This window comes from Eufriesea mexicana, unplaced genomic scaffold, assembly GCF_001483705.2.
Source record: "Eufriesea mexicana isolate 0111107269 unplaced genomic scaffold, ASM148370v2 scaffold4756, whole genome shotgun sequence".
Classification (NCBI taxonomy): domain Eukaryota; kingdom Metazoa; phylum Arthropoda; class Insecta; order Hymenoptera; family Apidae; genus Eufriesea; species Eufriesea mexicana.
The window spans coordinates 1-23444 of NW_016912716.1; the positions used below are offsets into that span (position 1 = coordinate 1).

Below are 23444 nucleotides of genomic sequence, written 5' to 3' on the forward strand. Positions count from 1 at the left end.
AGATAGATAGATAGATAGAGAGAGAGAGAGAGAGAGAGAGAGAGAGAGAGAGAGAGAGAGAGAAAGACAGACAGAGAGACAGAGAAACAGAGAGAAGGAATGAATATGTTCAATAGTAAGTATTATGATTTAATAATCGCGATGGCGCCAGTTTCCTATCGTAAATACCAGATACCAACATTACTGATACTGTATTTACTATGCAAACCTTCTATAAAACGTCGTATATGCTCATGTATCATTAAAACGGACGACGATAATGTTAGGATTTCATTTTATCAAAAATAAAACACGCTATGTGGAACAATGCATTGTGTATGCAATAAACATGCTAACACACCGAATCTAAGAATTTAGAGGTACATTTCACAGATATTTTTAAAGACTCCGCCCTCGTAATGTATCTAAGAAAACACTCACAGTGACGGATTCTTCTTCACCACATTTTCGATGTCGGAAAGGATTTTCTCTGCAGCTGGGAAGATATCGTCTTGCATTGTAATCTTGTCACTATTATTCGTTACATGTCTCAGGAAATCAGATATAAACCGATACACAATTAACCCTTCTGTTTCTCTCACTGCACCTTTCAATGCAGGCACGATGTAGCGTTTTTCTGCGGAAGTGTGGGGGGATATACTACGATACTGTTTGAAGTTTTCTGCAAGTCTCGAACGTTCGAAATCAGATGGCGCGAAATTATTAACTCTGAACTATGTTGATAAAAAATAAAGCTCACACGTACTTCTTTCTGTAAATAAAAAGAAATAAATTAAATATATGCGTCTAATCATATTGTGAAGTTTACAAATACGTGTCAATGTAATATTTTACTTTATTTACACACATATATATGTGTGTGTACGGATAGATATTTTTATAGAACGATAATTTATATTATCATTGATACATATAGATATTGAAGACAGATTATTTTGTTATGATAAAAACTAAGATTATAATTTGAAGTTACTCAAAATAAATAATCTTTTCTAAAGTAATAATTAAATATTGCTAAACAGTATTTATTAAAACAAAAAATATAGAATATAAAAGAATATTGTTCAATATAAATTTTATACTAATATAAAATTTTCCTTAAAAATTCCAAAAGTATTGAACAAAAATTAAATAATCGATTAAAATGATCGATATTATCGATAAGTTCATGTTCATATCGTAAGAACATAACTTAATGGAATACGAGTCTCCGGCCATCAATCATTATAACCTATAGATCTTAAAGTTCCTCCTGATTTCATTTATTACTATTCATCTTACCTTATAAGGAATACTCGTTTAATCGGTACACACTTCATTTTCCGCACCCGAGGTAAAATATTTAAATTAAAACCATGTCAGATCCTCGTATAAGAACTCTAAAAATTAAAACTGGAGTAGTGAAACGTCTCGCGAAAGAAAAAGTTACGTATGAAAAAGAAGCAGCACAGCAACGTGAAAGGATACAGAAATTAAAGGAACAGGGTGAGAATATTTTGAGAAATGCGACGGAAGCTTGTTATATTTTTCTATTACTTCAATCCTTTCAATAGCTGTGTTATAAAAACACTTTCGTATATTTTTCATTTTCTTTTTAATACTCCAAAATGTTTACTTTATCAAATAACTGATACATTATTTATTATAAAGCATATAGATATACTCAGTGCACGAAATAATACAACAAAATTTTCCCATTATTGTAGTTTTCTTCAAGAATATTAATTATTATATCATTTTGATGTTATTACAGACAAAGATGGTTATGATATCAAAAAACAAGAAGAAGTGCTTCAGGAATCTCTTATGATGGTACCAGATTGTCAACGACGCCTTGTAAAAGCTTTTGAAGAACTTAAAAAAATTTTGGACACGGAACAAGATTTAAAAGAAGTTGAAGATTATATACAAGCAGAAAAAATATTGCAAGAAGCAGCATCTCAACTTCCTAAAGAGGGTGATATTATGGAGATGTGTTAAGAAAGCAAAGCCACCTAAGTTTAAGATATTGCTGAAAATTGAAAGAACTATATTTTCATCTAAAATAATATAAGATTTGTAAACAAGTTAAAATAATCATTTAATGCATAAAGAAAGTTATAGTATTAAGGTATTTTATATTTTTCCAAATTAAGTAGATTTGAATAATTATGTTTAATAGTCAAAGTTTTTTAGAGGGTCCCATGCAAAGATCTAGGGATTCACATTACGATATGACTCATTCTATGAATCAATCTATTTACAATGCAAATTATAATGTGAATGCATATCAAAATTATATTTATCCAGTTCTTACATCTGATACTGAAAATGCTACACCAGCAATTAATTTAGAAAAAAGACAAACTGATGAAAAAGATATTGAAAATTTTCTCCTAGAGGTTAATCAATCTAATAATATAAATGACCAGAGAAACATATGTAAAAAATCTAAAATTGCAATTACCAAAAATGCTATAACATCAGCATACAAATTAAATGAAAAATTGAAGACAATTTGTGCTGAACTTAAGAATAATCAACATTTAGCAGAAGAAGAATGGCAACAAAAAATAAGTATTTGTAATGCAGCAAAAGAAGAAATTATTAAATTATTAGAGCCTATTAGAGATCAAAATTTTTTAAATCAGTTAAAAAAAGATTTGGAAAGACGAAGAAAAAAGAGATCAAGAGAAAAAATTAAAAAGGAGAAATGGAAGAATGACAAACTAATGAAAATGGAAAGAAGAGCAAGAATGCATGCACAGATTGATTCATGGATATGGAAAGAACAAGCTGTAATAGAGAAAGAAAAACAAGAAGAAAATTTACGTAAAGATGCTGATATGATTTTATTTGATGTTAGAGGAAAGAGAAGTGATGCTAGGAAGTATCTTGGATTGTTACAAGAATTACAGAATTTGCGAAATATTAAGGCCAATATTGCCAGAGCAAGAGGGGAACATTTATCTTCAGCAGCTGATAAAGCATTTAACAATATTATTGGTATTGATACTTTTAAATATTCATTTGTAAAAAATATTTTAATAATTATATTTAATAATTATATCACATTACTTTTTATACACAGCAAAATTAACAGAACAATGGTCAATGCTTGATCGTGAATATTCTATAGAAGAACAAGGTTTGAAATTAATGTTAAAAAAAGATAATGAAGAAAGAAATGAAAAACAAAAGAAGAATCTTTTTGATGAATGGGAAAAGATACTATTTGGAAGAAAAATAATACCTGATCAATACAATACGGATTTAACTAACTTTGTTACTATAAGGTAAATATGATAATATTACTAAATAATTTTTTATAGTAACAATATAATTTAATAAGTAATATAATTACTGTTTCTAGGACTGCTTGGGATAAGTATATCAGTACAGACCGTGATGCATCAGCAATACCAATTGGTTGGGTCATGCCTGAGAAACCATCCTCTGCGGCCTGGCAAAAATGCCTCAAAAAAGAAGTTTCATAAAATAAGCTAATATACTACTGTAGATTCTAGTTTATGAAAATAAGTAAAATTTGATACACACCTTAGTAATTTATACTGTATGAATATAAACGGCATGCATTATACACATTTGAATGTAATGTAATTTAAGAAACATAAAAGCTTCTCTGGTCTACTGTATTTAAAACATTTATATTTACAATTAAGCATATTATGATTTAAACATTTCTAGAATTGAAAGTATGTGACATATTTCAATTTTATTAAAGTATGTATGAAAACTATGTACAGATTTTTTATGATATCCAAAAGAATAAATTAATTTATATTCAGGTAATACTTAAAATTAAATTTTTTTGAGCTGCACTTGATGGTTCTAAACTTTGAACATCTTTTACTGGAGCAGGAGATACAGTTTCTGCAGCAGATAATATCATATCTAATTTTCCTTGCAATTCTGATAATGATAATATTAAATTTTCTTCTTCTTCTAACTTTGCTGCTAAGATACTGCACATTTTTCGAGGTTCTGCCGCAAGTTCGTCTAAATGATTTTCATAGACATCTATTAAAAAATCGAATCATTTAGATAAACTATATTTCTTATAAATAAATACCAAACATTAAATGCAAAAAAAAATAATTTACAGCATACCCATAAATACATTAGCTACATGAAGTAGTACTCTTCCAAATCTAATACTTCCTATGTATTTATTCAAGAACTTAAGAATATTCACAAGAGATTTGCCATCTCTGCCACTAAGAGCTTGTTTTAAACCTTGTCTTCTAATAAGCTCCTGCATAAGTGCAACTGTAACATGTGGTGCTTTATTTACTACATAACTCATCATAACACAATCCAAAGCTTTCGAATATTCAAACTTTCTTAAATAAGTATCATGTTTGGACATAATTTCTTTCATTTCTTCATGTACAACAATATCTGTTTGAGGTGTATGTAAATTTTTTCCAGAATTTCTGTATGATACTTTTTTACGTTGTGGTTTCTCAGTTTTTACTTCTTCTTCTCTTCTTCTCACAGAAATTAAACCATCAACCATACCAGCTACTATGGTTTCATCATTTGACTGTAATTACATATGTTATTCAGTATTCTTGATATACAAATAGAAATACAAAATAAGGCAATGTCATTTACATTAATTCCTATGCTAAGAACTGAATTTGGATAATCTAAGGAATGGACAGTTTTATATGTTCCAGAGTCATAAATTTTTACATGTCTATCTAATGAACCAGATAAAATTCTGTGCCCATTTGAAGCTATTTTTAAACATGTTACTGTTTTGTGATGTTGAGTGATTTTTGCAAGTAATCTGCCACCAGCAAGTGCATCCCAAACTTTAATTTCTGTTCCACCTGTTTATAATTACAAAAAATATTGTGTTTAAACTTATATCAAACATTATTATAGAAAAAAATATTGTTACTTTAAAGTAATATACCTGCAGATAGAAATATTCCGCCAGAGGGTAAGAACAATAAGCTTTCGACAGGAGCTTCATGGCACACACTGAGAATTTTTTTGCTTGTTCGTGTATCATACATGTGTATAAGTTTATCATAGCTACCAGATAATAATATGTCTTTAGAAATGGGACTTACTACACCTGCTCTGATATAATCTAAATGTTCATTAAAAGATATTACTTGTTTTTCACTAGCTATATCCCAAACTATCACAGTTTTGTCATCAGAAAATGAAGCAATATGAAGATTATCTGCAGTGAAAAATGTTCTATGTATAGCAGATTTATGTCCAGAGAAAATTCGAAGAAGGCTTTTTGTGTTGATATCAAAGAGCCGAACTACTGCTTCTTCACCACCAGCACAAAGTAATTTGCCATCACTACGAAAGGATCCACCATAAGCAGCTTCTTTAAATCTGCTAAAATTTTTTGTAACTAACTTTGTAATTGGATTATACACTTGTACTCTCACAGAACAAGTGACAGCGAAATAATGTGGTTCTACTGGTGAAAAATCAATATAATCAATTGGTCCAAATTCCTTAACTAGGACAGGCGCCTATTAAATAAATAACATAAAAATATATTTATAAATATTAATTTCATAACGATTTTAAATACTGTTTGTTTAGGTTAAGTTTTATACACGTGGATATCATGAATTAAATAATACAATATGATTGCAGAAAAATTTAAATTATTTCTATCGACTACACTAATATACTTACACTATATTTTTTCCAATATATATTATCTGGAGTTAATTCAGACCCCGATCTTACAAATACCTTAGTATTTATTTTCTTGAAGGACGCCATTTCTTTCAAAATGTCAGCTGTAATAAAATTCAGTAGAGGGGGTAAACTTCTCCTGTTGACAATTGATAGAAGTTACTCTCTTCGATTTTTGTGATTGTCAAGAATCTGTTTATGTATTACAGTTATTAAATACAAAAACTCCTGAAAATCATTTTAGAAGAATTTGAAACGATATGTTTAGAAGATTTCAGTGTGCTTTGTTAAATTTTCTATGGTTTTGCTGTTCGTTTCAATATGGCGATGGTTAGTTGCTTAGTGCTTCAAAGGTCTCTTTGCTTATCATGAATTTTGTGAATTTTCTTTCTATTTCTTTGTATAATTTAAATACAAAACCCTGATGTTTATATTATTATCTGTAAGTGCATTCAAGTTATATAATTGTGAAGCTCTGTATCTGATAAAGAAAGGATTTCATTCGAAAAGTTTCGCTTAGACAGCACGATAGATTCGGCAATTGCCGTCCAACTAAGGTTTGTTATATTTCATAAATAATCACAAAAATCTAAATATTTATAAATATACCTTGCAACCTTCGAGATCAAAAATCTTTTATTATACTAAGAAATAAGGAAAGAATTTGAAGTTTGATTTTGTTCCAGTAAGAGAAGATAAGATTGCAGCCAAGATAGTTTCTTGGTATTTCATTGCATACCAACCACGTTTATAAATATATTACACCAGAAGAGATTGGAATTTCCTTTATCAGTGTTGGATATTTATTTTGGATACTTTGATTTTCCAATACTGTTTGAAGGAGTTTATTGATCATTACAATGATCGTATTAGTGCATAAATATAAACAAGTTAGTTCCTTTTTGGAAGTCAAACAAAGAAAGTTTGGCTTTGCTTATAATGACAGAAACATGTATTTATGTTCCATCTAGATAGAACAATTTAATTGGGATATAATAATCAAAGATATTTAAAATAATATTTTTGAGGCTATATTCTTAAAAATAGTCTCAAATATTATATAGACAAGGGTAATTGCAATAAATTACCAAATAAATTTTATATGCAGCAACATTTAAGTATTCTAATATACATTAATTATTAAATTATAAAATTTGAATATAATGGCTGAAACCCAGCGAATGACTGTTTATGGTAGACATCCTCCCTGTGCTAGTGGAGCTCGTTTAGAAGAACGTCGTGCTAGAAGGTAATTCATAAAAAATATTATGTTAGACAATATTTAGAAAACTTTCATTGTATTTTATATTATAAATTATTTTTTTATCTAATTCTTATTATATAAAGTTAAAAATAGAATTTTTTGTTTTTAGATTAGCCTTAAGGTTAGAAAGAAATCGAAAGTCAGATAAACCAGATGATTTTATTTGTTATGAATCAAGTGATGATGAAGCAGAAACTGTAAGCGAAGGAAAACAATTTTTAAGAACTTCGTTTAATTTTGTGGATTATGTACGTGCAAGGGAAACAAACACAAGAGAAGTGAGAAAAATTAATCAAGAATATGGATTTCGACACATATTAACTCATGATTTATTTAAAGAATATTCGGTTAGCTTAAATAATATGAATAAAGTTTTTTGTTCTCAATGGTTAAGTGATAGGCAAGTAGTATTTGGTACAAAATGCAACAAATTGATGGTTTATGACGTAGCAACACAGAAATTAGACCAAATACCATCTCTACATGGAAGGCAAATTAATTCAGGGAGCGGTGTTGTTCCTGAGCAGTGTGGTATACATTCTGTTCAAATCAATCCTTCCAGGTACATAAATTAAAATCTTTAATTTAAAATTCATTATTATGTTTTTACAATTTATAATTTTGTATATATTACAGAACTCTCCTATCAACTGGAGCAAGAAGTAGCAATGAAATAGCAATATATAGGCTACCAACATTAGATCCAGTTTGTGTAGGAGAAGGTGGTCATAGAGATTGGATTTTTGATATGTGTTGGTTAGATGACGAATTTTTAGTTTCTGGTTCTAGAGATACCAAACTGGCTTTATGGCGTATAGATAATGATCTTGCTGAAGCTCCCGATAAAGTAGATGTGCCAACACACAGGTTGCATTACTTAAAATACAAATATCAAATATATTTTGTAAATATATTACAGTATTTCTTTTTTTTCACTAGGTTGATTCAACCTATATGTGTTAAAGAATGTAGATCTGCACAAAAAGTACGAGCTCTCGTTTTCAATAGAATGTACAAAGAAATCGCAGCTATTACTTTGAATAGCTTCATACACATATGGTCTGCTGAAACTTTTAGACAAAAGATATCTAGAAAACTACCAGTTTGCCAAGAAAATGTTTGCCTTGCTGTTCAAGATGACGGTGTATACGCCGTAGGATGTCGTTCTTACACTTTACTTTTGGATGCAAGAACTGTACAACCTGTAAAAAGAATACTTTCACGGTATGTAACATTTTTTAATCCGTTTAAATGTTTAGAAACTTGTAATTTTCACAAATTACACTAGATCATATTATATCTTCTACAGGTATAGTGGTTGCGGAATTCGATCAGTTAGCTTTCAAGGTTCTGTTTTAACAATTGGAACAGGCTTAGGAATGATGTTCTTTTATGATGTCAGGGCACAAAAGTATCTTGAATCTTCAATTAACTCTAACAGAACTGTTGTATTAAAAGCATCAAAAGGATATGTGGTATGTTCGAAGATTTTTCTTTTTTATATTAAGGATCTACAAATATCTAAAAATATTAGACTAGAATTTTTCAGAATCGAGTCAGAATTCTGAAAGTATCTTGCAACATATGAAATACCAATTTCTTGATATTTCATATCGATCCTATATTTCATGCAACTGATATATATTTTAGGGCAAACGTTGTTTAATATATTCAGAAATCAGTGTTTTTAAACATTAAATTGTTTTTGAATTTATATTAAAGCATGATTTAAATAATTTATAATATATAACAATCTCTAATCTAAATAGTTTATAGTTACATCGAAAAAAGTACGTCTTGATATATGATTCATGTATCGCAAATTTCTATACTTTTATATCGAAAGATATTTTTAGAATCCTGATGCAATTGAAACATCTTGTATTCATAATCTTAGATTCTTGCATATTTTTTATATATGTGTATGTAAGCAATTACTTTTGTACAAATAATATTCACTTTTACGGTAATTTTAGTTTCCTGACGAAGAGTACATCGATGGATTTCAGAATGTAAAGTATACACCTGCTATATATACTCATTGCTACGATGGATCGGGAACTCGATTATTCGCCGCTGGTGGACCTCTTCCCATAAATCTTTATGGTAACTATGCAGGATTATGGCAATAAAATTAATTTTAATTAAATTAAAGAATCGCATCGATTTTTACGTAAGTAATTATAAGTTGTACATTTAACTAAACATTATTAAAATTTTATCTGAGGAGGTATATACACCTATTCTAGAATTAAGAAACATTTTCTGGTCACTATCATCTTGTATTTCATGTTTGCATATTTTCACGTTTCTTTCAATTTTATTACCAATGAAACTAAGAAAACAATTTTATTTAGATATTAAAATTTTAAGATAACAATATACACTTTTCAAAGATTTTTATACTTTATGAATAAATGCTGTAATGACAAAAATATTTTATAATTAAAGGTGTATATATCTCGATTGCCTGAAGGAATACGTGATAAAAATAAGAATATTAGATTTTCCATCATTTAAATCGTATATTTAACTTGGAAAGTGATTTTTATTGAGCAGTTTCATATTACTACCCAATTATATCAACATGTTTGTATGCAGTGTGGAAAGAGCCAAATTTAATGTATTAAAACTATTATTGTATATTTAAAACCAATATGTGGCAAATGTTAATTTTATGATTGACGTGAGTTATGAGTTTATTACCAACTTTTTTGTAAAATTGTTAAGATAATTTCATTCATCTCTTATTATACAATTTTGCTCTAGTATTATTTATTATATGTGAAATTCAACAAACGATTGAATGAAGATCTTTCATAATAAATTTTGAAAAAAAGCATTTCATTATATCATCTGCATACAGTGTGATTTCTAAAATCATTCTTATAATCTATATGTACATTTTTGCATCAATCCCATAGGAATAAAAATTAAAAAAAAAAAAATAATCAACGAATGACACTGCAATGAACATTAAGTTTCCCAGATGCAATTTATCGAGTTGAAATTTTAATACTGGCCTTAGTAGAACAATATACAATGAATATTTGTTACAAAAAATTTATTTTAGAAGAACAATATCTATTAAAGCCTTCATAATGTATTTCTGTATTACATAGTAGAATGTCAAACATATATAATTTTGGTCAATGCATGAATTATAAAGCAATATTTTATGAGTGTGCATGGCAATTGTTAATGTTTTGTTAAATCAAAAGTTTAAAAAGTCTATTCAGTTTATCAACCTTTAAATATTAATTTTTCTTTTTAATAATCTCTTTTCGTTATTATTGTAAATATAAAATGTTAATTCTATTAATTGTAATAATTCATATTTGACATATATAAAAACACAATATAAATATTTTAAATTATAACTGCTCAAATTTGGTCAAATTGAATATTCATATGTTACACAACTTTATGATACTAAAGTATTAAAGATCGTCAGCTGTGCACATTTGCGATCAAAAATAATAATACACAACCTTTGATTATTCAAATGTATTCTTTATATACGATTCAAACAATTTATTTCAACAAATGTATCTTTGATGAATGAAGTATTATTGTAATGACATTAATCGTGCAAAACTGTTTCACCGATTTCTTTAAACAAATTTATATTTGATTTTTTAAATTAATCATACTCGAATTTTGGTGTACTTAAGTGGTCAAATAAGTTCACCATTATATTTGTCACTGTCTTATGTATTAAATCCGTTGATGCGGTAAAAGGATGCAAGTGCATTTTCAATACTTAGGATAGAACATTTTAATGGATCAAGAAATTGTTGACATATAAACAATAAGTAACTGAATTATTAGTATATCACTATGAATATATGATAACAAACTATATTCTGTGTGCTTTTACATTAACAGATTATAAATTGTTGGCATATACTCATAAAATCTCATTGCATTACATAATAAATAAAAATGTGTGTTGTATCTACAAATTCATGATTAGACTGTATGAACATGTATATGATCATGCATAATGAACAAATACATTGAATACATTTTAACACGATTATTGAAAAAGTTTTGTACAGGTACAATCACTGCATTACTGTATCAGAAAACATCTTTTCCTGTTTATTATAAGAACATTACAAAAACTTTTTGTGACAAAATTATAATACATTAGTATGACTTTGAAATAATTGTCCTTGTATTTCTTAACAATTTCCTTTAAAGTTTTTCTTTTTGTGAAATGTATTACATGTATAATGTATTTCTCTTTTGTATTATAAGATTATATTTAAGATTGTCAGATATTATTCAGTATGTTGTGTTCTTTTCAAATCTGTAGCAAAATGTTCTTTCAAAAATTATTTGTCACTCATGTTAAGAATATACGGACAATACATAAATTAATTATGACATCTAAATTTTGTTTTAAAAATTACGTCCTTTATTGTTAGAAAAATATCCAGTGCAATTAATATATGTATAGAAATTTCTCATAAATTACAACAAGATTATTCTTGTTGTATCTGTTTTTAATTAAAGTATTGTAACGATTTTAAGCAAATATATACATTTTGCTAGAATCAATTACAACTCGGAGCTCCCTTATTTCTGTATTTTTATTTGATATTTCAAATGTTAAATATTTCATTTAGGCAGTGCTATTTGATTGGTGAACAAACTGCACTAATTTTATGTTTGTGCGTGCGTGTGTGTGCGTTAAGTAATCCATGTAAATAAATATATCAACTATTAATCATAATTGCGTTTATCAGTTTTTCTTCTTTGGTTAATATAGAAGAAGTGAATATCAAGAAAAAGAGAGATTCGTCTCATTACAAATAATTTATTAATGGTATATCAATACAAGATTTTTATTTCATTTATAATCATCACAAATAACGTGTAAAGAGTGTATAATGCATACAAAACACGCGACACTGCGACATACTTGTAGTACATGTGATGTAAATGTTTTTCAATTCAATTACCGAGGCTTAGCCATGACTATATTAGATATGTTGTGTTTATTATGTGTGTTGAAAATGTTCAGAGGCGCACAATACGAGTAAACGCGGAGGGCAACCCATTTGTATAGATATACCCGTCGATATGTTGAAGTATAACTCTTTGATGAGTGGAAGATTATACCTCCAAAGGGATATTTTAGAGCACATACCTCTATTAGTGCGTTCTTGGCGGTGATAAATTGCTTCTTTTTACGCGCTATTCTGTCGGGATTAACGGAATTATTTCTACCGTCATTTACTACGAACCCATTTTCGGGCATAAATAAGCTCATTTCTTTTTTTGGTATAGATTGACAGTTAGTATCCTAACGCACAAGTGTCGTAAATAAATATACACTGATCGTAACAATATACATTCTGAAAATAAATAGAGTATTTCACAATTATTGCATACATTGGTGAGCACTACTGTGTGAAATCGATCTCACGGGGAATGTCATATCTTAAAAGCGTTTCCCTCATGTCGAAAACATATTCATCATTATTTTATCTTATACAGGCGATCATAAGTAACTGGTATCACACATACACGTGGACTTTCATTTTTTTGTTTCTTTTTTTCTTTCTCGGTTCCTTTCTTTTCTCAAAAAATAATCGGAGGAAAGTTATTATCTTCTTATTTTAGCAAATACGTAATTTTCGCTTGTGCTCCGCAGTGGTCGCGAAAATGTAGTCGCATTTAAAAAGGAATCAAAGATGCCCAGCATCTAAGGCCTTATTTATATCACTAACTAACATCCCAAGAATAGGTCTATGTTCTGAATCTTGCCTAAAAACAGAATCTAAAAATTCAGAGTATGTTAAAAAGTCGAACACTTGATCGCACCGATCTTGAGATTTATCTGTAAGATGTGGCTTTATAAGTGCCTGTATCGCAGTTCTACATCGTTCTAATGACTTTATTAAGTACACTCTATCGAAACTGAATTCTAGTTCATAAAACGAAACCACAGACATTGCAACGGCTCTAAGAGCAGTTCTTATTTCGGCAAGTTTTGCATCATCAGCGACATTTAATTGTTGATTACGCTGTAGAAGACCGACCTAAAATAAAAGTATTTAATGAACATGGATTCACTTGGCGTTATTAAGAAAAAATGCAATTACTTTGCATATTTATAACAACAATTATCGAAGAAGATACAAGTACCTTAATGGACAATTTAACGATATTCTTTAAAACCTTTTCTGGTTGCTTCTTGTCTAAACTAGGATTGGTTTTCGCGGCTCTTTCCATGAGTTTATAAAGATTGTCCAGAAGTGACGTAGTGGCGTCATCTATCAGCAACGATCTTCCGGCCCCTGTAGATACAACTCTGCCGAGAAGTTTTTTTTGCGCTCGAAGACCTAAATCACGAGCGCGGCTTCCGGTGCCTCCGGCGGGATAAGATCCGCCGTTCAATGTAGTCGCCGACTGCATCACTAGGGGAAAAAATTGCAAGCGCTGTACCATCTGCTTTGCGAGATATGGGGTTGAATAATGGTCCTTTTGTTGGGTAAAAAGATCGACTTGTGCAAATGTTATACAGGGTGTATTACAAATTTTATACATAAATAATTACGCTTAAATAGGAGTTTATAAAATTTGTAAAAATGTCAATAAAATAATCCTATATTGTAATAAGTACTGATTAGTAATACGTTAAACCATAAGTAGATATTAATACAGCATGTTTGTCTACATATGTATATGACTTTATTTCTCCTTTTAACCCATAATATTTGTATTAGAAATTTTCAAACTTTTAATATATCTTGCATTAATCTGCACTTATCCTAGTTGAAATAACAAAAAGTAAAATATCTTATTAATTTATCAAGATGAAAATTGTGAAAATAATAGTATGTATAATGTGCGTGTGATCAGAACTTACCATCAAACATTGGTAGACCGCTGTTTCCTCTAGGCGATAACGGGATTGTGAATGAAATAAAGAAGTGTTCTGTGAGCACACGGTTGAAACTCAGGCAAAAGTAACTAAAATAAGCAAGGACGTAAAATGAACAATGTTCGACACAAAATATATATATATATATAAAAAAGAAATTAAATGGACAACATAGAACGATGTTGCGCGACGTGCAAATGCGACTCGTTCGTGTTTGTGTTCTTGTTCGTGGGAACGAATCAGAGCATCATACAGTTAACATTTGTGTACCTTGATTGCAGTCGGTTACGGCTACAAGATGATAGAGCAGCCAGCTCTGCAATTCCATTACTGCCGTACCCCACGCCACCTGAAAAAATACATTTTAGTATGTTTTATACAAAAGTAGACAAAAATTAGATATAAAAATTTATTTTCTCTTTGCTTTAATTACTTTTGTAGAGAAAATAAGTTATACATTTATTTTTTAAATTCTGATGTATTTTTTATTATTTTTATGATGAAAATATATTTTGAATTTTATTAATAATCATAGGACTTTGAAACGGTGAGAAAATGTGAGATGTATGAACATTATTTTTAGTACAATGTTGGAACATTATTATTATTTATTCTATTATTCGATTAGTTCTACTTCCAAAGCAACGTTAATGTATTCCGTACTGCGCATATTTTCGACCACCCACCATGTTTGATAAGAATAAAACTATCTAAATAAATAGAGATAATATTTAGTTTTATATAAAAATCGAATACAAACTACAAGATAAGCTTAAATACAATTATGGATACACGACTGAATATTGCAAAATAGTTTTAAAAGATTTTTTAAATTTTATACAAATTTTCAATATTCACGTACCTTTGTATGTATTCAAATTTAAATTTAATAAAAAGTAATTTTATTTGCAAAATATGATAATTAAACATTATATCAATGTAAAATGCCTATAGTGCGTTCAACATTAATATTGAACATATTCAGTGTAATTGTGAGGATCCTGCGAATAAACTAGGTATCCTTGTTTTTCAATTATGTCCGTAAAATTTCACCGTTAGGCTCCACTTCTTTACCCCAGAACAAATTAAATTACCATTACAAAGTAACTAAAAAAGAAATAAATAAATAAAAAGATCGGCGTAAGTCTGTGGCGGGTAAAAGATTAAATAGGTTGGGGCACACATGCTCTTTCATTCGTGTAATTTATGTCAGTAACTGAGGTCAAACTCGATACACTGGAAATGGAACGTAATGTGCGTTGTGGTTTGTTGTCACGAGGTATAATTGTATATGTGCACACACATATACACATATCTCGGAAAGGTATAGTCGTATGGAAGTTGGATCGATTTGTAAGGAGCGTCAAGGCAAGCCAGAGACTCTCATTCTCGTTTGGCGACGTAATAGGGGCAAATGGATGCGCGCGACAGAACACTACTACTTAGCTTCGATACAGTCAAGGTGGTGTATGTATTTTGAGAACGTGACGAATATCGATATCGGTTAAGTGTTTGAATATCTCAAAATTTGCTGCTATTTGACCCGAATGCGAACCTTCAAGGATCTTCGATATTCGAGCGATCTCGTACTACTCAAGAACGTCCGAAGCGCTTTCCAACGTACTCGAGATATCGAAACCGTGGAAATACCCCTGCATATTCAGATCTATCGTCGCAAGAATCGTTTAAATCAATCGAGATGTCAGGTCGACCGCGAAACGTAGAAGAATCGAACGAAATTGTTGCACGCTTCTTACCTAGTGATATTGTTAATTTAGGACAAAATATTGTTTGGTTATGTATTGTAACTGTTATATTGTATTTAATTATTTAATTATATTGTAATATTACTTAATTATACGAGAGATATTAAATGAAAATACACAATTGAAACAAGTAAAATAATTGTGTGGATAATAAAATGCATTTTGAAAGAATATTTGCATGAAATATATCGAATAAGACTGCACGAAAATATAATAATTTTAACGAAGTTTTACTTGAAGAACTCATTCAAATACTTAAGAATGCGGAGGTGGAGGTAAAATCATTGAATTTATTAGAACTAACTGATATAATTAGAATAAAATTAAAATTATATCATCTATTTTGACAGACATCACATTCATTTGATAATAGATTATGCCACATGGAGAGCCCTTAAAACGTATCCTAACTCATCTGTGCCACTTTTGAAATCCAAAATCTTTCATATTACTATCCAACAATCCGATAAGCCAGGATTAGTATATAATTCGAAAGTATGAATTCGAGGATTAAAATGCTACATATTGGAAAAATAAAGGTTTTACAAGAAAGAGATCCGAAATATTTTTTGGATGATGCAAATATCTATTATAATATTGAACATGTGATACATGTATGTATTACTTAAAAATTATCTACATTATTTAAGAAAAATTTATATTTTTATTATAAATTTCAGAAGATTATGCATTATTAGGAATTTTTCTATGTGAAAAAGTTATTTAAATAATTTTAACCAAATTTTCCCATCTAAACAATAATTTAAATAATTTATGGGTAAGTTTTTAATTATTCAAATAATTATGAATAACCTTAAATTGATGTTTTATACCTTTGAAAATAAGGTATATTAAGCAGCACTCAATACTTGAGAGACATGAACTGTTTTCATTTGTTATATAAACATGAAATTAAATTCAAGCTGTAAGAGGTTTTAATTGGTGTATTATCTATCGTACTGGGGGACACGCTTAAGTCGCATGAGAAAACAAGTGATCAATCGCTCAGAGGACTTTCGCTCTCTGCTCGACCGTTTTCTAACTACAATAGGTCGAGTTACTACGCGCACCAATTAGTCGTTTGTCGAGCATCCATATCCATATTCAGCATTTTATTCGTTAATTAGCATCGACGAATTTTTAAATTTCCTGCTTTTTCCTACGTGTTCTATAAATTCTTTCATCAATAACAAACTACTTTGGTTTGACAATAAGATTTCTGTAATTGGATTACATTTTCTAAAGTGATCCACTTTCTTTTATTTAAATAGCGCCCCCAAAAGGAGAGAAAACTACGTTCTTCGTAATAATTTTCTGGATTTTAAATTCCATTTATTCACACATTTATTTGCACAATATTGCCATAACCTATTCTTGGTTAATATATTGTTCAATATATTAACTTATTATTTAATATATGAACTTTTTTTAAACAAATCTTAGAAAATACGATTGCATAAAAAGGATCAAGAAGTATAATATGGAGTGAAATTTACAACTTCCGACGGTAGTTTAGAAACAGGTCAAGATCCTATTCTGATCTTTATCTGTGTGAGATTATCCGTACTGTGGAATTTTCTGTAATTCCATTTTCTTCCACTTGAACATTAAATATATAACATATTTCCTTCTGTTAAACATAGTGAGTCACTGGTGACTAATGCATTTATGAACTGTTAACTTAGTGACTACGACCTACAATCGAGATTACTCAAACGATAAATAATATACTACACTATTACTGAAATGAAGCTTACTAAACAACACGAATTAATATGTTCCAATTATTGTTTTTTTTTAAATATAATTTTTATTTTAGAAAATTACTATTATTTTATTAATGTATTTAAAATATTTAAACAACAAAAGTCCTTATATTGGTTTTGTCAAGTTTTTTATCACTAATATGTGACATATTTATATTTTTATGTTCTAGGTAAAATGATATAAAATAAAAATAACTTTGAAGAAAAATTAAAAAATGAATGTAAACAGATTAAAACACAGGTATATTTCCAAGCAAACTGGAAGTTCGTCATTTCTATACTTAGTTAACTACCTCGTATTATCGCGATATGCTGAAGGATACAACTAACGAACTACACATTCTTCAATATATATATGCAAATCTATTTTTCAACGTAAGAATATACACATGTCATGTGTGCACGCGACGATCCTGTTCCTTGTTTGCACGCAAGTCAAACTTTACATATAATCTTTTCGCATTGCGTCGTATTTAGCAAATTTAGATATATAAAACAAATTTTGCATACGACCAAATGTGGCAAACTAAAAAATTATATTAATACAAGATAACCAGGTAAAGAAACTCAATAATAAATTTTGTACTGCCTAACGAAGGAAACGATTCATTTTTATATTAATAAATAATATTTCTTTTTTCTTAGTTCATCATTATTATTCTTCAATAATATCAGTAAACAATTTCCATTTATAACCTCTTTAATAATATTATTTCCAAATGTTTGCAACTTTAAAACACTGACATTTTCATTACGCTAATTTAAAGCAGAGATATTTTTTATTTCTATTATATTATTCAATGAGTAAACTTAAAGAATTTTTTAATTTGAAACAAAGCATGTAGAAATAATAAACCTGGTTCAGTTTGTTTGCTCGACAGTTCGGAAAAAAGAAATTGTCGCTACCCTCATCAACTGATTTTAGAGCGGAAGTAATGTGTCACTCTTTCGTCATAAGCTATGATAACAGTGTCATCTGCAGTTAAACTTACGAAACTAAGGGATTTCCCTGTTGCATGGTGTCATATGAAAATAATCAATCTTGAATCTTCAATGTTGGCTTATATTGTCAATAATTCAATCTATCAAACTGTCGCTAGCATCGCCAGAGGATTTCAAAGCAAAACTAACCTAGTATCCTTTTGATATTATACATTTAACTAAATTAATGAAATTAAGAAATTGCTCTGTCAGAAAACATCGCGTAAAGATACAAAATCAAAGTTTATTTCGATTTCCTTTTGTCAACAGTTGGAAGTAACAATCGTCAAACGATTTCAAATCGAAAACCAATCTTCAGCCTCTCCCCACCTCTTAATTTCTTTAACGTTTTTCTTTTTACTTCGAAAGATGCAGCTGTCACACCGACAGCTGTGCAACTGGCACGAACCTCCTTGTTAAACTGAGCATCTTGTCTGAGAATATACCTACCACCTGCCCTTCGATCGATGTGTACAGCTGCACGTATGTGGATAAACGCACATATCGTATACAACGCGATGCGCACGTGCTCACACGGACAGAGTTACGAGACGGATTATGCTCTGTCCACAAAGGTCACGCGTTCGTCTGTTAAATACGACTTTCGAAAGGTCTACGTTTTTACTGGTCGCCTGTAGCTGTCGTTTTTTGGATATCGATTCCACCGCGCATAGCGATTGCACATGCGAGATTCTCGCACTGAACGTATCCGATTTCAACTTTTAATCGCAGCCCGCGAGTGAAGCTGTCTACGATTGTAATCTCCTCTCGATTTTATCGAACACAAAATTATGTTCTCATACTATCGATCCTTTACGATATTCACAAGTATACGATTTAATGTACAAATATATAAGGAGAATATTCTTATTTTAATTCTTTAAATCATATCTATTTTAAAATAATTTTAAATAGAATTAAATAATGTACACAATTGTTATATTAATGTAAAATCTATTCAAATTGTTTTATTTTATGTTTATTTATACACCGATAATCGAAACAGGTAAACCAAGTATTAAAATCAAAGAAATATTATGGAATATATAAAAACATTTAGTACTCAAATATTTTAGGGTACGAAAATCTACAAAATGTAGAAAATGAAAAGGAAATGGCAAAATTTATGGTGTATCCTTCACAGTTCTAGGAACATATTTTCGTCACTATCTTTGTTTTGAACAGGTAGCTTATTCAAGGTCGAAGATACAGTTGTCTCTAGGCGTGGTATAGCAATGAAATTTCAAGATACAACAACCTGTCGCACAAGCTAACATAAATAACTCCCTTATACCGAACATTCACAATTACTCTAATCACTTCGTAATATTAAGTAAAGTTTGAATTGTTTTAGCCGATTCAAAATGGATGAAACGTATATGCGTGTAAATATATAATCCAGACAAGTTGATTGAACGAAATGATGTGAATTAATTAAGTACCACAAATAAAATTCGTGTAATTTTGTGACGAGTGTTCACATTAGACAAATTCTTTCGGATGAAAATGACTAATGAAAAAGCAGTCTACAATTCTACAGGTAATTAGAAATAGTTTAGTGTACACCCGTTGTATAAGTCCATTCATTGCATGATCATTCGTTAAGGTTACCCATTTACAGTCCCATATTCCGTGGACAGACAAATGCGCGATTTACATCAGGTCAAAAAAATGTTTACCCCATATTTCTATCTCCCTTTTCTGTTTGCTTTCAGATATGCGTGACCGCGTGGATGAAAATCATGCACTGTGGAAAATTTTACGCTATGCCGATAATCGATTAATTCACGATACCTCGTAAAGGCTTTGTCCGCTATTTTCTAAATATACACACCGATATGTTTTTATATTACTTTATTACTCTATTGATATCCATCACTTTCACAATGACAAATGCACATGTAAGGAATTAAGTTACACGCATCCGTTCGGCCATGACTAAGTGACGCAATTAAGCGAACTCGTCGGTTTTGCGAAATTCAGTTTCCATCGTGTTACGTACTTTCCTTTTCATAAGACTCCATGTCATGTTGAGAATACCGTTACAAGATCTATTCGCTTTTCCGTCTCGATGAGTTTAATAATAATTACGGTTTTAACAAGCTTTTATTTATCACTAAGTACACATCTATTATTGTACTGTGAATTTTTTTGTCCTTCTTGTTTTGATAAAAGTTAACTTTGCGATATCACTATTTGCTTTTAATAACTTAACGAGATAAAAATGAATGTAAGAATAAATTAATATTTTAAACAAAACTAATTAAAAAACGAAATATTTGCGTAAGATTATATTTTCCAGTAAAAAATGACATTTTAAAGATAAATTTTATATTGAACGAATTCTCTTCGATCACGCGTACTTATCCGACGGTAAATGCTTACGTTCTGAATTGCACTCAAATGATCGTTAAATGATTCCATTCACAACAGAAGACAAATAGTTTCATCCGTAATAAATTAATTTAAATTTTAGGCGCGCACTAACCTCTGCTGATATCTGGGTCGCGAATGCGACCCCAACACTTGACAATGAAGTTTTTCTTTTCCAGCGACCGTAGGATAGATATTATCCTATTATTTTGTTTGCGTTCCACTTCGTTCTCGTGTGTGTAGAAAATTCCACTGATATGGTAAGGCTTTCAAAATATTTGATCAAATTAAATGTAATTGAACACAATACACAAGAATGCGAAAAAAAACGAGAAACTACACCGGTAACGATAAGACACGCTGTTCTCGAATCTCACAGTATCTTCGAACGAACGAACGAACGAATGTCGTCTGTTGTGGTCTGCGAACCCACCCCGGTTACCATGGAACCATCGCTCCGCGAGGTGGGGCGCATGTGGCAGCTACGCTCGGGCAACTTCGCAGTGTCAAGGAGTTTTCTTCTTCACAGTACGCGCTCATTCATTGACGAGGTTGTTGTGAATACGAAAGAACGAAATATGGCTACGCACCTTTCCAATTTAACGGTAGCAAAATTCTTTCTTATGTAAAAGTTATGTTTATTCAATACTACTATGTACCTTTACTATTTTAGTTTCAGAAGAAGTGGAAATATATAGCTCACTGAATTTTTCTTATGATGAAGGGTATCAATTAGAAACAATTATAAATATTTTTGTTGCTTTTATTTTTAAAATTTCTATATAATGCCATTTTAAGAAGCATTTGAATTATGCTATTGGGTTTCCTTTTACTTCCAGTGCTTTAGATACATGTTCAACAAGTGTCTTAATTGAAACAGAACGATTAATAACATATTTTCAAATTATAATATTCTTATTAATTGACATTTTTAGAATAATGATTCTAAGCACAGAGAAACTGTGACAACTGTACAAATAGAATCCATGATAAAATGCAAAACTGTTATTTTTCCTTCATACTTTAACTCTGTGCGTTTGATATGATATTCGATTTGCAAATACTTTACACGACTGTTAACTGCATTACCATACTTCATGTATTTTTAATAAATGTTTGTATGCTCGTTCAGAGATATTAAGAGCAACGTTCATTATGCATAAATCTGTCTCTCCTAAGAGGCTTAAACCACATATACCTAAAAGTGAAATATTCATATTACACGTTATTTTTATTCTGAACAAAATTTTGCAAATATTTTAAACGTTACATACCTAAATATGTATGAACAGGATCTGGTAAACAGTCAGCAAACTTTCCAAATCCTCCTCCAATAATATCTTGAGTGTCAAACAGGAATGCTCTATTCTCATCAGGATCTGACAATTTGTTAACATCAAGCATTTGTAGTGTGGCACCCACCCAAAAGCTATAACAAGTGTCAGATGGCTTTCCAGGTCGTCCATGAAAGCCACCGTCTTGCCTCATAAGACACCATCTTTTTAGTCTATTTAATTGATCATTTGTCAATACGTTATAAAGTTCATTCATAAGAAATAGACTAGCTACAGCACAATATGTAGATCCTCCATGTGATTCAAGACCAGGTCCTTGGCCTATTGCTCCATCATATGACTATAATCATTGTTGACATATTGTACTATGATAAAATTAAGTAGACAAGCTAAAATTTTTGTTGATATTCTTTATATGTAAAATAAAAATAAAACAAAATAAAAACTTACAATGCTTTTTACAATGTAGTCAATTGCTTTTGTCTTATCAATACCTGACCAATCTTTTAAAATTATAGATATACAACAAGCACAATAAAGAAATCTCATATCACTTTCACATCCTGTTATAATGGCTGTAAATGATCCATCGGAATTTTGACAAGCTCGCATTCCTTCAATAATGGATTCTCTATCAACTCGACTTAAATCATCTCCAAGAATTAAAAGGGTAACTAATCCAACATATGTCATTGTTAAATGACCATATCGATATTCTGTAGCATCCTTTGGTATTGTTGTAGATGGTTGAAAGCCAGATCTTGGTCCAGCTCCAGTTACTTGAAGCCTATAGATCCAGTCTATTGCCTCTAATTTTGTTTGTTCGCTAAGATCATTCAAACAATTCAATATATCTAGCCCTGATATAGCAAAAAATGCTACAGCAAGTCTAGAGTAATCAAATTCTGCTAAAAAATTAGGCACGATTTGTAATAACCTCTTGAAATATTTTGCATGGTTCTTCTTCGCTATCTGTGGTAGCATGTTGTATCGTGTCTTTGTATGATTAAAAAAAATGATACTTCAAATATATGTTGACGTATTGAAGAAGAGTGTTGCTTTTAAGTTTGTTGGGCGAGTGGAAAAAGATTCAATTAAAATTATGGTAAGACCTACTAGAGAGCGCTTCAATTCTGAACGATAGGTGTAGTTACTACTAGGGGGCGTCAAAAATAATTCGTTGAACGCACGCGTCACCGGCAAACTAGCCCTTTCTTGCGCACGCCGGACGTTCGCCGCAACACGCACCAGCCGCGAAAATTACACAAACTACATACTACCCCGGAAAGCGGAGATAACGAGAAATACGCAGTAAGTTAAGTTTCAATTAACCGTATACATCTGTCCGCTTCGTGAATACTTTCTCGCGGTAGTTTCTCTGGCTAGTACGGTAGCGCGTTGATTTGCGCGGAGGTAGTTTGT

General features: G+C 30.2%; 6 protein-coding genes and 1 long non-coding RNA gene across 8 annotated transcripts; 4 read left to right on the plus strand and 3 right to left on the minus strand.

Annotated features, from left to right (window-relative positions):
- The first annotated feature begins 1210 nt into the window (after window positions 1-1210).
- On the plus strand, window positions 1211-2052 carry LOC108551601 (tubulin-specific chaperone A). The gene is made up of 2 exons (XM_017905829.1): window positions 1211-1485; window positions 1754-2052. Exons 1-2 carry the CDS (start codon window positions 1356-1358, stop codon window positions 1978-1980), a joined length of 357 nt encoding a protein of 118 aa, XP_017761318.1. The 5' UTR covers window positions 1211-1355; the 3' UTR covers window positions 1981-2052.
- Window positions 2053-2065: 13 nt separating this feature from the next.
- Window positions 2066-3691, plus strand: LOC108551600 (uncharacterized). Its single transcript, XM_017905828.1, has 3 exons — window positions 2066-2985; window positions 3071-3275; window positions 3353-3691. The coding sequence occupies exons 1-3, from the start codon at window positions 2151-2153 to the stop codon at window positions 3474-3476; spliced, it is 1164 nt and encodes a 387-aa protein (XP_017761317.1). The 5' UTR covers window positions 2066-2150; the 3' UTR covers window positions 3477-3691.
- A 93-nt stretch (window positions 3692-3784) lies between these two features.
- Window positions 3785-5769, minus strand: LOC108551602 (U3 small nucleolar RNA-associated protein 15 homolog). Its single transcript, XM_017905830.1, has 5 exons — window positions 5677-5769; window positions 4925-5507; window positions 4618-4838; window positions 4111-4546; window positions 3785-4020 (listed from the first exon to the last, which is right to left on the minus strand). The coding sequence occupies exons 1-5, from the start codon at window positions 5764-5766 to the stop codon at window positions 3785-3787; spliced, it is 1566 nt and encodes a 521-aa protein (XP_017761319.1). The 5' UTR covers window positions 5767-5769.
- A 1073-nt stretch (window positions 5770-6842) lies between these two features.
- DCAF12 (DDB1 and CUL4 associated factor 12-like protein) lies at window positions 6843-9075 on the plus strand. Its single transcript, XM_017905831.1, has 6 exons — window positions 6843-6928; window positions 7053-7505; window positions 7580-7810; window positions 7883-8167; window positions 8253-8418; window positions 8920-9075. Exons 1-6 carry the CDS (start codon window positions 6843-6845, stop codon window positions 9073-9075), a joined length of 1377 nt encoding a protein of 458 aa, XP_017761320.1.
- A 2698-nt stretch (window positions 9076-11773) lies between these two features.
- On the minus strand, window positions 11774-20990 carry sigmar (Tumor necrosis factor alpha-induced protein 8-like protein sigmar). Of its 2 annotated transcripts, none has more exons than XM_017905839.1 (5): window positions 20843-20990; window positions 14112-14190; window positions 13827-13930; window positions 13103-13374; window positions 11774-12996 (listed from the first exon to the last, which is right to left on the minus strand). In XM_017905839.1, the coding sequence occupies exons 3-5, from the start codon at window positions 13834-13836 to the stop codon at window positions 12643-12645; spliced, it is 636 nt and encodes a 211-aa protein (XP_017761328.1). In that variant the 5' UTR covers window positions 13837-13930; window positions 14112-14190; window positions 20843-20990; the 3' UTR covers window positions 11774-12642. The 2 variants fall into 2 exon arrangements, with proteins under 2 accessions (XP_017761328.1, XP_017761329.1); XM_017905840.1 differs by lacking the exon at window positions 20843-20990 and adding an exon at window positions 18805-18889.
- LOC108551610 (uncharacterized) lies at window positions 19766-21188 on the plus strand. The gene is made up of 4 exons (XR_001890491.1): window positions 19766-19894; window positions 20070-20255; window positions 20907-20987; window positions 21107-21188. It is a non-coding gene; the product is annotated as an uncharacterized LOC108551610 (long non-coding RNA).
- Window positions 21189-21494: 306 nt separating this feature from the next.
- Window positions 21495-23267, minus strand: betaggt-I (geranylgeranyl transferase type-1 subunit beta). Its single transcript, XM_017905838.1, has 3 exons — window positions 22473-23267; window positions 22002-22362; window positions 21495-21925 (listed from the first exon to the last, which is right to left on the minus strand). The coding sequence occupies exons 1-3, from the start codon at window positions 23004-23006 to the stop codon at window positions 21813-21815; spliced, it is 1008 nt and encodes a 335-aa protein (XP_017761327.1). The 5' UTR covers window positions 23007-23267; the 3' UTR covers window positions 21495-21812.
- Between the last annotated feature and the right edge of the window lie 177 nt (window positions 23268-23444).

What these genes read in the sequence shown, in the direction of transcription:
- betaggt-I (XM_017905838.1), bottom strand. Translation starts at nt 23,006, where the DNA reads ATGCTACCACAGATAGCGAAGAAGAACCATGCAAAATATTTCAAGAGG. An exon ending in ACTACATTGTAAAAAGCATT is followed by an intron (nt 22,363 to 22,472) that starts GTAAGTTTTTAT and finishes CAATGATTATAG; the next exon opens with TCATATGATGGAGCAATAGG. An exon ending in TCCTGTTCATACATATTTAG is followed by an intron (nt 21,926 to 22,001) that starts GTATGTAACGTT and finishes TTTCACTTTTAG; the next exon opens with GTATATGTGGTTTAAGCCTC.
- LOC108551602 (XM_017905830.1), bottom strand. Translation starts at nt 5,766, where the DNA reads ATGGCGTCCTTCAAGAAAATAAATACTAAGGTATTTGTAAGATCGGGG. An exon ending in TATATTGGAAAAAATATAGT is followed by an intron (nt 5,508 to 5,676) that starts GTAAGTATATTA and finishes TTTATTTAATAG; the next exon opens with GCGCCTGTCCTAGTTAAGGA. An exon ending in CGGAATATTTCTATCTGCAG is followed by an intron (nt 4,839 to 4,924) that starts GTATATTACTTT and finishes AATTATAAACAG; the next exon opens with GTGGAACAGAAATTAAAGTT.
- DCAF12 (XM_017905831.1), top strand. Translation starts at nt 6,843, where the DNA reads ATGGCTGAAACCCAGCGAATGACTGTTTATGGTAGACATCCTCCCTGT. An exon ending in GTAGATGTGCCAACACACAG is followed by an intron (nt 7,811 to 7,882) that starts GTTGCATTACTT and finishes TTTTTTCACTAG; the next exon opens with GTTGATTCAACCTATATGTG. An exon ending in GTAAAAAGAATACTTTCACG is followed by an intron (nt 8,168 to 8,252) that starts GTATGTAACATT and finishes TATCTTCTACAG; the next exon opens with GTATAGTGGTTGCGGAATTC.
- LOC108551601 (XM_017905829.1), top strand. Translation starts at nt 1,356, where the DNA reads ATGTCAGATCCTCGTATAAGAACTCTAAAAATTAAAACTGGAGTAGTG. An exon ending in ACAGAAATTAAAGGAACAGG is followed by an intron (nt 1,486 to 1,753) that starts GTGAGAATATTT and finishes ATGTTATTACAG; the next exon opens with ACAAAGATGGTTATGATATC.
- LOC108551600 (XM_017905828.1), top strand. Translation starts at nt 2,151, where the DNA reads ATGTTTAATAGTCAAAGTTTTTTAGAGGGTCCCATGCAAAGATCTAGG. An exon ending in AGCATTTAACAATATTATTG is followed by an intron (nt 2,986 to 3,070) that starts GTATTGATACTT and finishes TTTTATACACAG; the next exon opens with CAAAATTAACAGAACAATGG. An exon ending in ACTAACTTTGTTACTATAAG is followed by an intron (nt 3,276 to 3,352) that starts GTAAATATGATA and finishes TACTGTTTCTAG; the next exon opens with GACTGCTTGGGATAAGTATA.
- sigmar (XM_017905839.1), bottom strand. An exon ending in TCGTTAAATTGTCCATTAAG is followed by an intron (nt 12,997 to 13,102) that starts GTACTTGTATCT and finishes CTTTTATTTTAG; the next exon opens with GTCGGTCTTCTACAGCGTAA.